At 41.1% G+C, this 13,560-nt stretch overlaps 1 protein-coding gene across 3 annotated transcripts in view; it reads left to right on the forward strand.

The window, feature by feature from the left end:
- HMCN1 (hemicentin 1) overlaps positions 1-4,208 on the forward strand; it is a 389,618-nt gene extending 385,410 nt beyond the window's left edge. For all 3 annotated transcript variants that reach the window (XM_053658522.1, XM_053658525.1, XM_053658524.1), the window contains 2 exons: positions 1,134-1,260; positions 2,781-4,208. In XM_053658522.1, coding sequence (XP_053514497.1) covers positions 1,134-1,260; positions 2,781-3,147 — 494 coding nt within the window. In that variant the 3' untranslated portion in view covers positions 3,148-4,208. The remainder of the gene's footprint in view (positions 1-1,133; positions 1,261-2,780) is intronic.
- The last annotated feature ends 9,352 nt before the right edge of the window (positions 4,209-13,560 follow it).

Here is a 13,560-nt window from a genome sequence, read left to right on the forward strand (position 1 = left end):
TTTCTCTCTCTCTCTCTCTCTCTCTCCTACACACATATACGTTTGCATTAAAAAATCCCCTGGTGCTCAAATACGGACTTCAAGCTAAGAATCAAGGCTTCAAAACACTCATTTTCGGAAAACTCATACAGAGTACCCTTTAGCTCCAAGTTTATATCTTAATTTCAGTGATTTTCCTGTGTTTTTATTTAACAGCTTTGTGTAGAAAATGAGGAAGTAGAGAGCTTTTTATTTGCGTGTTTCTCCATTATCCTAGGGAGAGCATCTCATTGCCATGCAACAAAGGAGGAATTCTGCACAGTTCAGATATGATCAGACTTGGATCATTGTTCTTGGGTCATTTCATTTGATTCTGTTTTCTCTGGATTCTGTCTTTCTCCACAAGATCTGACTGACCTGTACAATGTCCTCAGAATTTATTATTTGACTCCTTTATTTTCCACTACCTACCTCCTACTCAACAATTTTAACTTATAAAACAAAATACTGAGCCCTGGTTGGGTGCCTCAGTTGGTTGGGGCATCATGCCATACACCAAAATGTTGTGGGTTGGATTTCCAGGCCGGGCACATACGTAGGTTGCAGGTTTGATCCCTGGTCGGGGCACATACGGACGGCAACCAGTCGATGTTTCTGTCTCACATTGATATTTTTCTCCCTCTCTCTTTCTCCCTTCCCCTCTCTAAAAACAGGCAACATAGCCTCAGGTAACAATTGAAAAAATACTGGGGAAGGCTCACTCAAGGTTCACAAATGTCCTTTAAATGTTTAGCTTGTTATTGCTGAATTTAAAGTATTCTTTACTTTATAAAACATAAATGCACTCATTATTCCAAATATAAAAAACACCAGAGAAATCTTAATCTTCCTTTCTACTTTTCTAGTGCTTATGTTTCCATGTCCTTTCACATGTTAAAAAAAAAACAACTTATCCTCAAAGCAACCTGGGAAATAGCACGCCAGGTATCAGGATCCCCAGTTTGTGACTGAGGAAGCTTAGGTAGCTACCAAGTTCATTCACGGGTAGAAGAAGACTAACCCTCCACATGCCAATCAGAGGTCCACACCACGTGCTCTGATGGCTTTCCCTGGCCTGCCCGGCTGACTCCATATGTTCCTCGTGCTGTTGCTAGATGTGGATGAGTGTCTGGAGCAGAAGGTGCGCTGTGGGCCGAGTCGCATGTGCTTCAACATGAGAGGAAGCTACCAGTGCATCGATACGCCTTGCCCACCCAACTACCGACGGGATCCTGTCTCAGGGTATGTCTTGCCTTCTCTCCCCAGACGTGTTTTTGAAAGTCCTTCTTCCTCTCTCTCCTTGACCAATAAACCCTGTCTGTAGTCATGTTCAACTCACAGGAAGTCGTAACCCAAGGGGATATGGGGTAACAGTGTGTTCCTTCTTCAATGAATGGGCAAGAAATGAACTCATCCCACAGGGCCCGCTGCAACCTAAACTATCGCGCTGGGCTGCCAAGGGTTCCCGGAGCCGCCTCCCCAGCGTGTAACCCCCTGTGCAACATCCAGACTTCGCCCTCAGCAGTGAGCATTTGTGGGGCGTTTGCCTTTCTGTGAAATTTTCTAGTCTCTATTCGTGTGGCCTCAGAGGTTTACTGTCCCTGAGCACTTAGAGCATTCCGAGAAATACCTTGGCTGTCACCGTGATGACTCACAGTGACTTTGGGAGAGAATGGAGATGAGCAAGTATGAGGCAATCATCTGCCCGCTCCTCCATTTCCTGCTGTGTGAAACCCCGTCTTTTCTGCTTTCTGAGTAAACTATGCCTCTACTTTCTCCCTCCCCTTACAGAAATGTTCTGCTCTGTTCAGTCTCCAAGTTCACAGGGTGCTTGGAAACAGAGATAATGGTCCTCAGGAAGAGGGCCTGCTAGTAAGAAGGTGGCTGGGAAACCAGATGCTGGTTGGAGCTCACACTCTGTTTTTCCCGTCAGACGTCAGTACCAACTTCATGTAGCAGGGTCAAGTACAGACTGCCCAGGATCCACCAAAAAGCTAATCATAAGCAGTCTGAGGGGAACAAATCAGGGAGGGAGAAAATTAAAAATATAGATTTATGAAACTTTTATAAATACAATGACTGAAGAATCTATATATCTTTTTTGTGCATTTTTTTAAAGCTTACTCTTCATTATCAGGGATTGCTGGCAGATGATTGAAAAATCATGATGATTCAAAAACAGCTAAAGGGGGCCCATGGAAAAGAAAAACAGCCCACGTGGGCTCATTAAATGTGTTTTTAATCTAAAATAATGTGGAAGACAAATACAAAAGTAAAGGGTTTTCCCCCCAGGAACCCTCATTAACCTTTTATTACTTTAAAAAAGTAAACCAGATATCAACATTATCCATGTCTATTTCAGCTTCCAAACAATATTAGGTGTTAAACTTTTTCAAAAGCCCGTGCCCCTCTCTTGAAGAAGCACTTGTTTCGAGTGTAAGTGCCGATGCTGCCACAAACCAAGCTGCCTTTTTAAGATACTCTTGTGGCACTCATACTTACTTCCGTGGTTTAAAAGCTTCTGACTTTAATGGAGCTGAGAGATAGCTGCTTGACTCTCGACCAGCATGCTGTCATGGCCATCTGGCATCTGGTTTGAGTTAGTGACACAGAGCACGGGGTGAGCCTTAGGGCCCTTGCAGGCAGACTGACTCCTGCCTTTAATGCCTGAAAGTTGTCGGGGATCACGATCGCCTGCTTCATGTCTTCTCCTTCTTCCAAGCCAGAAAACTATAAGCACTTCGTGTGTTTGTTGTCCTCAGGTTCTGCCTCAAGAACTGTCCACCCAATGATTTGGAATGTGCCTCGAGCCCATATGCCTTGGAATACAAACTCGTCTCCCTCCCATTTGGAATAGCCGCCAATCAAGATTTAATCCGGCTGGTTGCATACACGCAGGATGGAGTGATGCATCCCAGGACAACGTTTCTCATGGTAGATGAGGAACAGACTGTTCCTTTTGCCTTGAGGGATGAGAACCTGAAAGGAGTGGTATACACCACACGGCCACTGCGAGAGCCAGAGACCTACCGCATGCGGGTTCGAGCCTTATCCTACAGTGCCAACGGGACCATTGAGTACCAGACCACGTTCATAGTTTATATAGCTGTGTCTGCCTATCCATACTAAGAAGCTCTCCAAAGCCTAAGCCACATATTTAAACTGCAGTAATCGTGGGAATCAAGTTCGCTTCCAGATGACCATCTCGTGAACAGTTGCGAGCTTGGCAACTTGAAAACGGTGCTATGCTATGTTTTGCGCGTGTCCCTTGGGACTGCTGAGGCATGTTTTCATGATCCCACCGTGGTCATATCTTTTAGTAAGGCCTAGAAAAGCCCCTTATTATTTTCTTTATTTATTACACTGGAACAGTTACTTTTCAAAGACTATTCAGAACACCCAACAGGACACATCAGTGGTTTTCCTTAAAAAATAGAATAAAATAAGTAAAGCAACTTTCATGGTAATTCAAAACCAAGTAGGTTTTTGAGCATTTGGCCATTTTTGAAGTAATAAAACTGGCTGCTGTGTTTTTTGATCAAAGCTTAAGTAACTTATGAAGATGCTTTTTAAAAAAAATGTTGATACTTTATTATAGGACTTGTACACCTCTTTTCACTTTAAGGAAAAAAAGAAATACCACTTATTCTAGAAATGGAGTACAGCTTCTAGGTTATTTTGATCTCAAATGGTGCTCAGTTGGAACACCCAAAATAAGGACATTACTTTCAGTGATTTTGTAAAGTCAATCAAACCACTTATGATCATAGAAAAATATTATTTTGTTCTCAGACACTTGTTGATGACAGAGATCTTCATTCTAACATTTCAATATAACCTGCCATTCAGTTAGCTTCCTCTGTTTTCACTTTCCAGAACTGTTCCTACTTTCCTGTCAATTGGAAACAATTTTATAAAATGTCAATGGGACAGTTTTCTTTGTTTCTCTTGAAAAAAAATCTCATGGTAAATTAGCATAAATGTTAAACGTCAATACACTGTACATGGTGGTAACAGACTCTGGAAGCAATTACCAAGATGTATTCTATTTTTATGAAGTGTACATACATGACTTTAGTGTGTATTTTCTATGTAATATCTTGATGGACCCTTTTATAAAATTATTTTATAAAAAATACAGTGTTACAGGAAAACCAGCTTAAATAAAATTTTCACATCCTTTTTCTTAACTTTTTGAAAATAAGATTTCTTTTCTATAGCTATGGTAGGTATCAGAGAGTATAACACACCCACACACATATGTGTCATACCTGTCGTGATGTACTCATCACACCAGCTCTTGAGTTAGGCAATACTGTATTGTTATTCATATTTTACAGGTCAAGATCCCTGGACTCAGGTAACTTCCACAACTTTCTTAAGACAGCACGGCTAATTAGGGGAAGAAATGTCCTACTTTCTACCTGTGGGGACTCCTCCATGTCAATTGTTATCTCCATTGACAGTTTTCTCCTTTACCTAAACAGTTTCCTCATATCATATCTCATGTAAATTCACCTTCTATCTATAATAGGTAATAAACTAGTGAAGGCCTAATCAAGGCCTATGACAGAAGGATTTTTACCTAAAATCACATGATTCAAAGAAACCTGGAAAAATCATCTGGCCTACACCCTTCCATTCCGCCATGTGACTGTCTAAGTCAGCGTCTGACAAAGACTATTCCAGAGAATGTGAGTTCAGTTAAGTTACTTGGAGTGAATGGGGTTCCATGGCCAAACAAGTTTGGGAAGCACTGAATGATATGCCTTCTTATTAAATGTTTACTAGGGACACTGACACTAAAGGATCTTAGCAGTTCAGTAGTAAATAGATTTAATTTGTTCCAGTCAAAATTTTCTCAAATATTTCATCACAAATCTTTCTTCCCCATGCATCATAACATCTCAGCGAACACTTGGAGAAATGTTGGTTTAATATAATCAAGACCTCAGCGTGACTCCTCAGTCCTTGGAAAGGACACTTGACAGCCTGGTTTGGTAAACAGTTCCAGCACATGACCCAGATTATCAAACTTTCTAAAATTAAACCGCACTAATTTTTCTCATTTCTTCTGTCCAATGTTCTGTGAGGATAGAGTGGCCGGCCATAAACTACTGCACAGTCATTGGTAGGAACCGACTTCTGATTAATATACTCTTTGATTTGGAAATTCCTATGTGCAGCCAGAAGATCTGGCCAGAACCTTGACTTGAACCAAGTACCTTTGACAAAATTTTCTTGAAGTGACTCAGAATCACCCACGTGGTTGAGCAGAGATAGGCAGTGCTTTCAAGGATGAGGCCTGAATGTCCCCACAGGATGACAGAGCAGGGTGTTGAAGGCCTCAGCATCGAGCAAAGCTGTAAGGAGCAGGCCTCAACCTTGTGTGTTACCGCTGCAGCCCACTGCAAATTCCAAAGACCCCCCAGGTAGGATGAGTAGCAGAAAATGGAAGATCTCCAATGGGAGGAAATGGAAGGGGCAAGAGAGAAGCCTGACAGGTAATATTACTCAAACATACATGACCCCTTACATGTCAAGATGAAGTCCGCCCACGGTACAGCAGTGGGAAAAAGCAGGTTTACAGTTTTGAGTATGCAATAACCAAGTTTACCCTTGTATTGTTATTTATTTATTTATTATTGTGTTATTTGTAGTCTTTTTCTCCTTATTGTTGTTATTATCTTGTATCCTTAGTAAACGATGTATCTTTTAGGTAATGGTGGCTGGTAGTTTAACCGACAACCAATGATAGTGGATACTTAGCTCTACTTTTGCCCGCGTCTGTATAATGAATTGACCTGATGTTAATATAAGAAGTATGACCTACACAGGTGATCAGCAAATTTTTTCTGTAAAGGGGTAGATAGTAAGTGTTTTGGGATTTGTAGGCCACGTGGTTTCTCTTAAAACTACTCACCTCCACTAAAGGAGCAGACATGAAAACAGCCGTAGACAATATGTATACATGCGTTTCCTGTGTTTTGTTGCTTTGCGTGGGTAGGAGATACGATGGTAGCTTGGCGTTAATGGGGGACAGGGAGGATGGATCCAAGTAGGAAAACATGTTTAAGAGAAAATAGACCAACTCCACCAGCTGCCTTTTAGGAAGAAAATTTTCCTATGGTTTGACATTCATTCAACCAACACACAAGCTCCCTACTCATCGCAACGAAAAATTGGTCAAGAAGGTCTTATCTTTTATTTTCCTCTCCTGTGGAGATTTGTTTTTCTGTTTAAGACTTATGTCCAGTTCTACTTGATTTCACAGAGTAGTGATGTGCCCATAGACTGTGTATGTGTGTTCGAGGGAGGGTGTTATTGACTCAAACTCAAGAAGAAGTCCTGTGTTCTAGCCACCCTAAGAGTGTTTCTAATGATAATAATGCACTTTGATGCAGTAGGACCATTGCTTGCTTTCTTTCCAAACATTCTGCTGGGGACGATGGGACAAAAACAAGGGCTTTAGCTTTCACAGGATTTTCTGGCTCTAGGAATCTGCCCCTGCACTGAGCCTCTTAGGTTTCATGCTCCCAAGGTACCTGATTTTAAAGCTTGTAATGCACACAAGCTGATGTCCCGATGTTTCCAGTTTCCTCCACCTCCGAGTCAGACAGCAGGCTAGAGACCACTTGTTACGCTCTGGCCCGGGCTCCTGAATAAAGCAGTTCCACGTGTGGAGCCAGTGCCTGGCGTGTCCTGCTGGCCACGGCTTGTTCCAGCTCTGTGGGGACACTGAAAGAATGTCTCTACAGATGTGCCCAGGTATCTAAAGCACATTTTCAAAATGTCAAGTGACCCTTGATGACCAGTGTGCTCATTAACTGCAGCATTCCAGGGGTCCTTGGAGGGGACATGCTGAGGCCAACATTTCAGTCTGTAATCATCACTGCACTGAGTCAGAAAGCTCGCTGACTGCCAAGCCGGGGCAGTGGTCGGACATGTAACTAACTGGTCAGCATGATTGTAGTTTTCCAATCACCATCCTTGGCCAAGATTCTGTTTCCAATTCTCTCTTCTCAGAGGAGCAGCCTGGGAATTTGGAAGGTTTTCACACTGGTTTTGGGATGGGCTCTACCCTCCCATTTCTACCACCGCAACCCTCAGGCTGGCGGTGATAGATCTCCTGTACATCTGCTCATTTTCATCTTTGTTGGTTCCCCCAACTTTCACATCAGCCTGTACCCAGTAGCAGAATCACCCTCTACTTGCATCGGTCTCTTTCTTTCTGAAAACTTTCAGTTATACTTGTGAGTGATGTAATGATGCCATTACGCCAGCAACCAAGACCCTCAACCAACCGTTGGCCACCCAATCAGTTTGCACAGAGAGATATAAAAAGTTAAGACAAAAATATAGACTCCTCTTGAACTAGGACACCTTCTGCTCACATTATGAGGCGGGCCAAGGCTCACCAAAATTAGTCTAAGGAATATTTTTGGCTTCTTTTTCCTAGGACTTTCTTAGGGACAGTGTGCCTCCATAACTGCATGGGAGATAGACTATAGAATTCAAGAGAGATTGTAAACCTCGATGGAGAAAGCTCAAAGAAAGTAACACACCAAAGAAGGAGCTAAAACTTAACCCTTCAGTTCATTCCATGAAATGTGCCACTCCTGAGCACCCACGTGGGGTTTTTTCAAATATATTCACAGAGGTGACATTGCTGGGTCATAAGGCAATTTCATTTTTTAAATTTTTTGAGGTTACTGCATATTGCTTTCCACAGTGGCTTCCCCAGTCTGCATTCCCTACCAACAGGACACAAAGGGTTCCCTTTTCTCCACATCCTCACCAATACTTGTATTTGTTGACTTACTGACGATAGCTATTCTGACCATTGTGAGGTGGTAGCTCTTTGGGGTTTTAGTTTGCATCTCTCTGATGATTAGTGACATTGAGCATCTTTTCACATGTCTATTGGCCATCTGTCTGTGCCCTTTGGAGAAATATTTAGTCAGGTCCTTTGCTCATTTTTAAATTGAACTGTTTGGGGGGGAGGTTTGGTGTTAAGTTGTATAAGTTCTTCATAAATTTTATATATTAACCCCTTATCAGATGTATCATTGGTGAATATGTTATTCCATTAAGTGGATCATTTTTTCACTTTGTTGATGGCTTCTTTTGCTATGCAAAAACTTTTTAGTTTGATGTAATGCAATTTGTTCACTTTTTCTTTGTTTCCCTTGCCTGAGGAGATATATCAGAAAAAAATATTGCTACAAAAAATTTCAAGATTTTACTGCCTGTGATTTCTTCAAAGATTCTTATGGTTTTGAATCTTATATTTAAGTCTTAGATCTATTTTGAGTTTATTCTTATGCATGATGTAAGTTTCATTTTTCTGCACATATCTGTCCATGTTTTCCAACACCATTTATTGAATAGACTGTCTTATGTTCTTGCCTCCTTTATCAAATATTAATTGACTATAGAGGAGTGGGTTTATTTCTTTTATTTCTGGGCTCTCTATTCTGTTAGATTGACCTATGCATCTGTTTTTATGCCAGTACCATGTTGTTTTGATTATGGCCTTGTAGGAGAGTTTGATATCAGGTAACATGATTCCTCCAACTTTGTTCTTCTTTCTCAAGGTTACTGTGGGTATTCAGTGTCTTTTGTGGTTCCATATAAATATTTGGAATATTTGTTCTAGTCTGTGAGATACACCATTGGTATCTTGATAGGAATTGTATTGAGTATATAGGTTGCTTTGGGTAGTGTTGACATTTAATGATGTTAATTCTTCCTATCCATGAACATGGTATATGCTTCCACTTATTTGTATCTTTTTCAATTTTTTTCTTCAGTGTCATAATTTTCTGAGTACAGGTCTCTTACATCCTTGGTTAAGTTTATTCTTAGGGGTTTTTTTAAATTCAATTATAAGTGGGATTGTTTCCTTAGTTTCCCTTTCTGATAGTTCATTATTGGTGTATAAAAATGCCACTGATTTTTGAATATTTACTTTTATTCTGCTACTTTACTGAATTCATTGATCAGATGTAGTAGTTTATTGGTGGAACCTTTAGGGTTCTCTATATACATTATCATGTTGTCTGCAAATAATGACAGTTTTTACTTCTTCCTTTCTGATTTGGATGCCTTTTATTTTTTCTTCTCGTCTAATTGCTGTGACTAGTATGTATGTTCAGCACTCTGTCGAATAGAGTGGTGAAAGTGGGCATCCCTGACTTGTTCCTGATCTTAAAGGAAACTTTTCTTTTATATTTATTTTTAAATTGAATTTATTGGGGGAGATGTTGGTTCACAAAATGATACAGGTTTCAAATGCACAACTCCACAAAACATCATCTGCACACTACATCATGCATGCACCCACCACCCCAAAGTCCCTTTCCATCCCCATCTCCCCCACCCTTTTGCCCACCTCTGGTCCCCGTGTCCTTTTCCCTCTGGTGTCATTATTTTGTCATCCATTATGTATATATGTTATTGTATAAAAGTGAAACACTTTTAGTTTTTGCCCATTGAGTAGAATGTTGGCTGTGGGTTTGTCATTTATGGTGTTTATTACATTGGGGTATGTTGCCTTTATTCACACTTTACTGAGATTGGCACCTGAGTTTCTAAAAAGGCACTTTGGAGTAAAAAGGCCAGGTAATTATTATTATATTTTTTGCAAATCAATGAAAATTATACCTACTCTTTGTCAGATTGGCAAAAAATATAATTTTTGTTGTGCTGCCAAATTTTAATAATTAGTTCATGTGTGCCATAAAATAAAAAATGTTGAAAATCGTTACTCTTGAGTCCACATGAATGCATTTGTTAATACTGTATCTCCTGCACTAGCACAACCTGACATTTAGTAGGATAAAATGAATGTTTGATAAATGTATGAGTGACTTACATATGCCTAGCACAGTTGTGCTTAGTGTGGTGAGTTTTATTAATTTGCCTTGCTTTAGGTGGAAGGGGGAAAACCCACTATATTGAGTATTAAAGACACATGAAAATTGCTCAAATGCTCTTTATGATTGCATCCTTGTCTCTAAAATCAAAGATCTCTGCAGTTATGGTTAATAGGATTAAAACCGCCAATTTTCTGCCATTCTATGATACATTCTTTTAATGTGTGGGTTGCAGTATCAGGACTGTTTAAAGAGTTAACAATTTAGTGGAACAGCCAGCAACTTGGGATGAGAGAGAAGACCAGACAAAAAGTCCAGGGACTGGAGATGTGCGTGGTTCCTGAACGGATCAGCTGTTTTGATGTCAAGGAGACAAAATGGGATTAAAGGAATTGGGCAGTGCCCAGACACATCTGGATGGCAAATGAAGAGTTTTGTCGCCTTCCCAGATGTTTGTTCTATATGAAACTTCACTCCCTGATATCTGAAAGCCTTCAGAAGAGCACTTTCTCCTGATTTGCTTGCGTGTGTTCAGCCACAGTCAAGCTTCTCGTACTCTTGACTCCTGTTAAGTTCAGTGCCTGGAAAACAGTTATTTACAAGGGCCAAATGCTCATAGGTGCCAGCGGGGCGAGATTGTGTGCATCTCCTATGGCATTTCCAGGCTGTAGACGATAGTATCAGAAGCAGTAGTAAAAAGATGTGTAATGAGACCTAATGTGCCTGTCGGTGCATTACATACATCTGAGTATTTATTACCAAGTGTGAGACAGAGCTGGAAATTGACCTGTGACCAAGGCAGAATTCCATCATAACTCCGCAAGGCATCCTAGACTTCTGGTACAGAGAAACTTGGTAAGAAAGAATGTGCCACGTGCCAAAGAAATGAGCTTCGGAGACTCACTGGAGTGAGTGAGCACGTGAAAAGTTCTGTCTGCCCAGTTTGAAAAGAACAGGATGTTTCACAGGCGTGGCTTTCATCTTGTCCTCCTTTGAAAACTAAACTTCTGTGGTATCTTTGGGAATTTGAGGGGCATTGAATATTCAGTACAGAGGAGAGGGCAAAGAGATGACGTATAACGGCTCCATGGTGACAGGATTAAACACCTACAAACAGGTGTTCCCTGTTCTAGCTCATCTCCTAGACTTCTTTCCCATGCTGCGTCATAACTGATGTGACCAGGAAAGGCTAAGCACAGGGTAAAATTAAGAAACATGTTGAGCTGCAGGTCCCCAAGGAATGTAATGGCCACACTCAAATCTGAACCATAATAAAAATTAGCTCACCTTGAGCCACACACTGTTACAGGTGTTTTACATATATTACCTAAATTAGTTAATGAGGACTGGAAATCTCTCTCTCTTATCATGAAGAAACAGAGGCTTAAAAAGTGAGGTAATATGGATACCATGTGGCAGAGACAGGATGTAAAACTGGGTTCTCTTGGCTCTTAACCTCTGTGCTCCATTGTGCAAGAAATGACCAAGAGTTACCCAGATGGCTGTAAGGATTCCCAGGTGAGTTAGTAGTTACCTGTGGCTAAAAACCTGGTGCATTAAGTGGTTGCCAAGATATGAAGGGTCCCATAAATCTTTTTAAGGGCTCTCACTTTATTTCGAGTCATATGAAACAGAACATGTTCTTGAGAGACCAGAAGGGCTAGACTCGATGAGACCAACCCTTGGAAATTGATCCTCATTCGGAACTGAGCAATGTTATAGGGAATTTAGGGATGGATTGTTTTGTCATTTGCCAAAGTTCACTTATTTGTCATAAAGCAAATCAGGAAATGCCCTTATTCTAGGTGGTGAAGTCCAACGAGTTTTAATGTCATCTTCTTCAATGACTGTGCCACACACTTTGCAAGGAGTCCGGGAAGCCAAAGGCAGACTTGCTGGCACAAGAAAACCAGGACTCTCTGTCTCAGAAATGGGATTCCCTCGCAAATTCGAGGTTTTCCTACCATTACTTCTCTCACAAAAGCTTGAAGCTGGCCATTAAAAGGCAAGCCGTGTTCTTGCTGCAGCTGGTAGAGAGGGTGTTTGTCTTCATAATAAGTCTCATTCCTGGTCCCAGATCAAAGGTAACAATGATTGTGGAAGAACTGTAGAGGGAAACAGAACACTTGGCAGTATTTGGAAAGCCATTACTATCGGCAGTCAAAGTGTTGTCAGGTGAGATTCAAAGCAAGAATAAAATTTATTAAATTGACATTATCAAGCTAAGTGGTTTTTTTTTGCAGTTTTGCATTTCACTTGGAAATAAATCACAACTCAAATGATTTGATTGCACTCTAAGAAAATGTTTCTCTGAAAAAAGATTAGACAGATGGATGACAGAGGAAGAGAGACAGACAGGGACAGCAGGAGCTTTTCGCCCAGGTAGCATGAAAACTAGCTTTTATTCAAGGCAGATGAGAACAATCGAGAAGTAGTGCCTCTGTCCTTTCACTCAGCTTCCAGCCCCCAGGGTGTCGGTCCAGAGACTCAAGGTAAAACGTGGAGGCACTTTCATCTTTCTCACACCTCAGGAGCTTCATCCCTATAAACTGACTTTTGAGTTCCAGTCGCTACATCTGGATTCTGAACAAATGAAACTGAGCTTTCTTAGCCTCTATTTAGAACAGGCATGCGCATCTGTCCTCAATTGACGCACACCCAGCTAAACGCTGCAGCGTTGGTTGGCCTTTTGTCATTGCTCTCTCGACAGCAAAATAACTATCATCTGGTTCAGTTAGATCAAAGGAGGACATGCATTTGATGCAGGGCTCTTCCTTTACAGCATAGCACTTTGTCATTATCACCTCTTTGGCAACAAGAACGGAGATGAAAAATAGACATTTTTCAATATGCAACGAAAACAATGACCAGACCTACACAGACTGAACTTGAGCGTTTGCCTGGTAGACTCTTTCAGACTGCTACCTCCAAATTTCCTCCATGCTTTGGAAGCTGGGTTTGAGGAGAACTGGAAGTGAAAGCCAAAAACACTGAGCAGGGGTTGGGGAGAGAAAGAAAGAGAGAGAGAGAGGTTGTTAATACATCAGCTCCGATAGAGGCATGAGGAAAAGTCCAGGGTGTAGCTGCAGGTCCCAGTATGCCGAATAGTAGGGCTTGTTTCAAGGTGTCCTCATCTCCACCCCAATCCAATATCTCTGCTTCGGAAATGTTGGCCACCCCAGTGTGTTCACACATATTATTACTTACAAATCTGGGAGATTTAGAGGTCATTTTACACAGGAAGCCATCATGTGCCAGAAAGGACGAATGGTGTGGGGAAAAGCAAAGCTGGTCATATAGGTACCCCCCATAAGCTGAATGCCACGCAACAGAACACTTTCCAACCTTTTCATTTTGGTTACACTTACACATTTCAAATTTTGCCTTGTTCACCTGGGTGTGGATGATGGAAATAATGCTAATAAAAATAAACATGAGAAAGAGTCTGGAGGTGGTGGCAGTTGTGGGTGTGAACAGATGGTACTGAATACAATAAACAATGGACTATAGGGTAGGAAACAGAGTATGATAACAGAAGGATAGAGAAAGAGGAGAAAGGGAGCGCTTTGTGTGGGTTCAATTTTGTCTCCTGAAAAGATGTTTTAAAGTTCCAAACTCTATTGTGAGAATGACCAGATTTGCAAGTAAGGTCTTCGTAGATGCA

The sequence above is a fragment of the Artibeus jamaicensis genome, unplaced genomic scaffold (assembly GCF_021234435.1).
Source record: "Artibeus jamaicensis isolate MK-2021 breed Jamaican fruit bat unplaced genomic scaffold, CSHL_Jam_final contig_2170, whole genome shotgun sequence".
Lineage (NCBI taxonomy): Eukaryota > Metazoa > Chordata > Mammalia > Chiroptera > Phyllostomidae > Artibeus > Artibeus jamaicensis.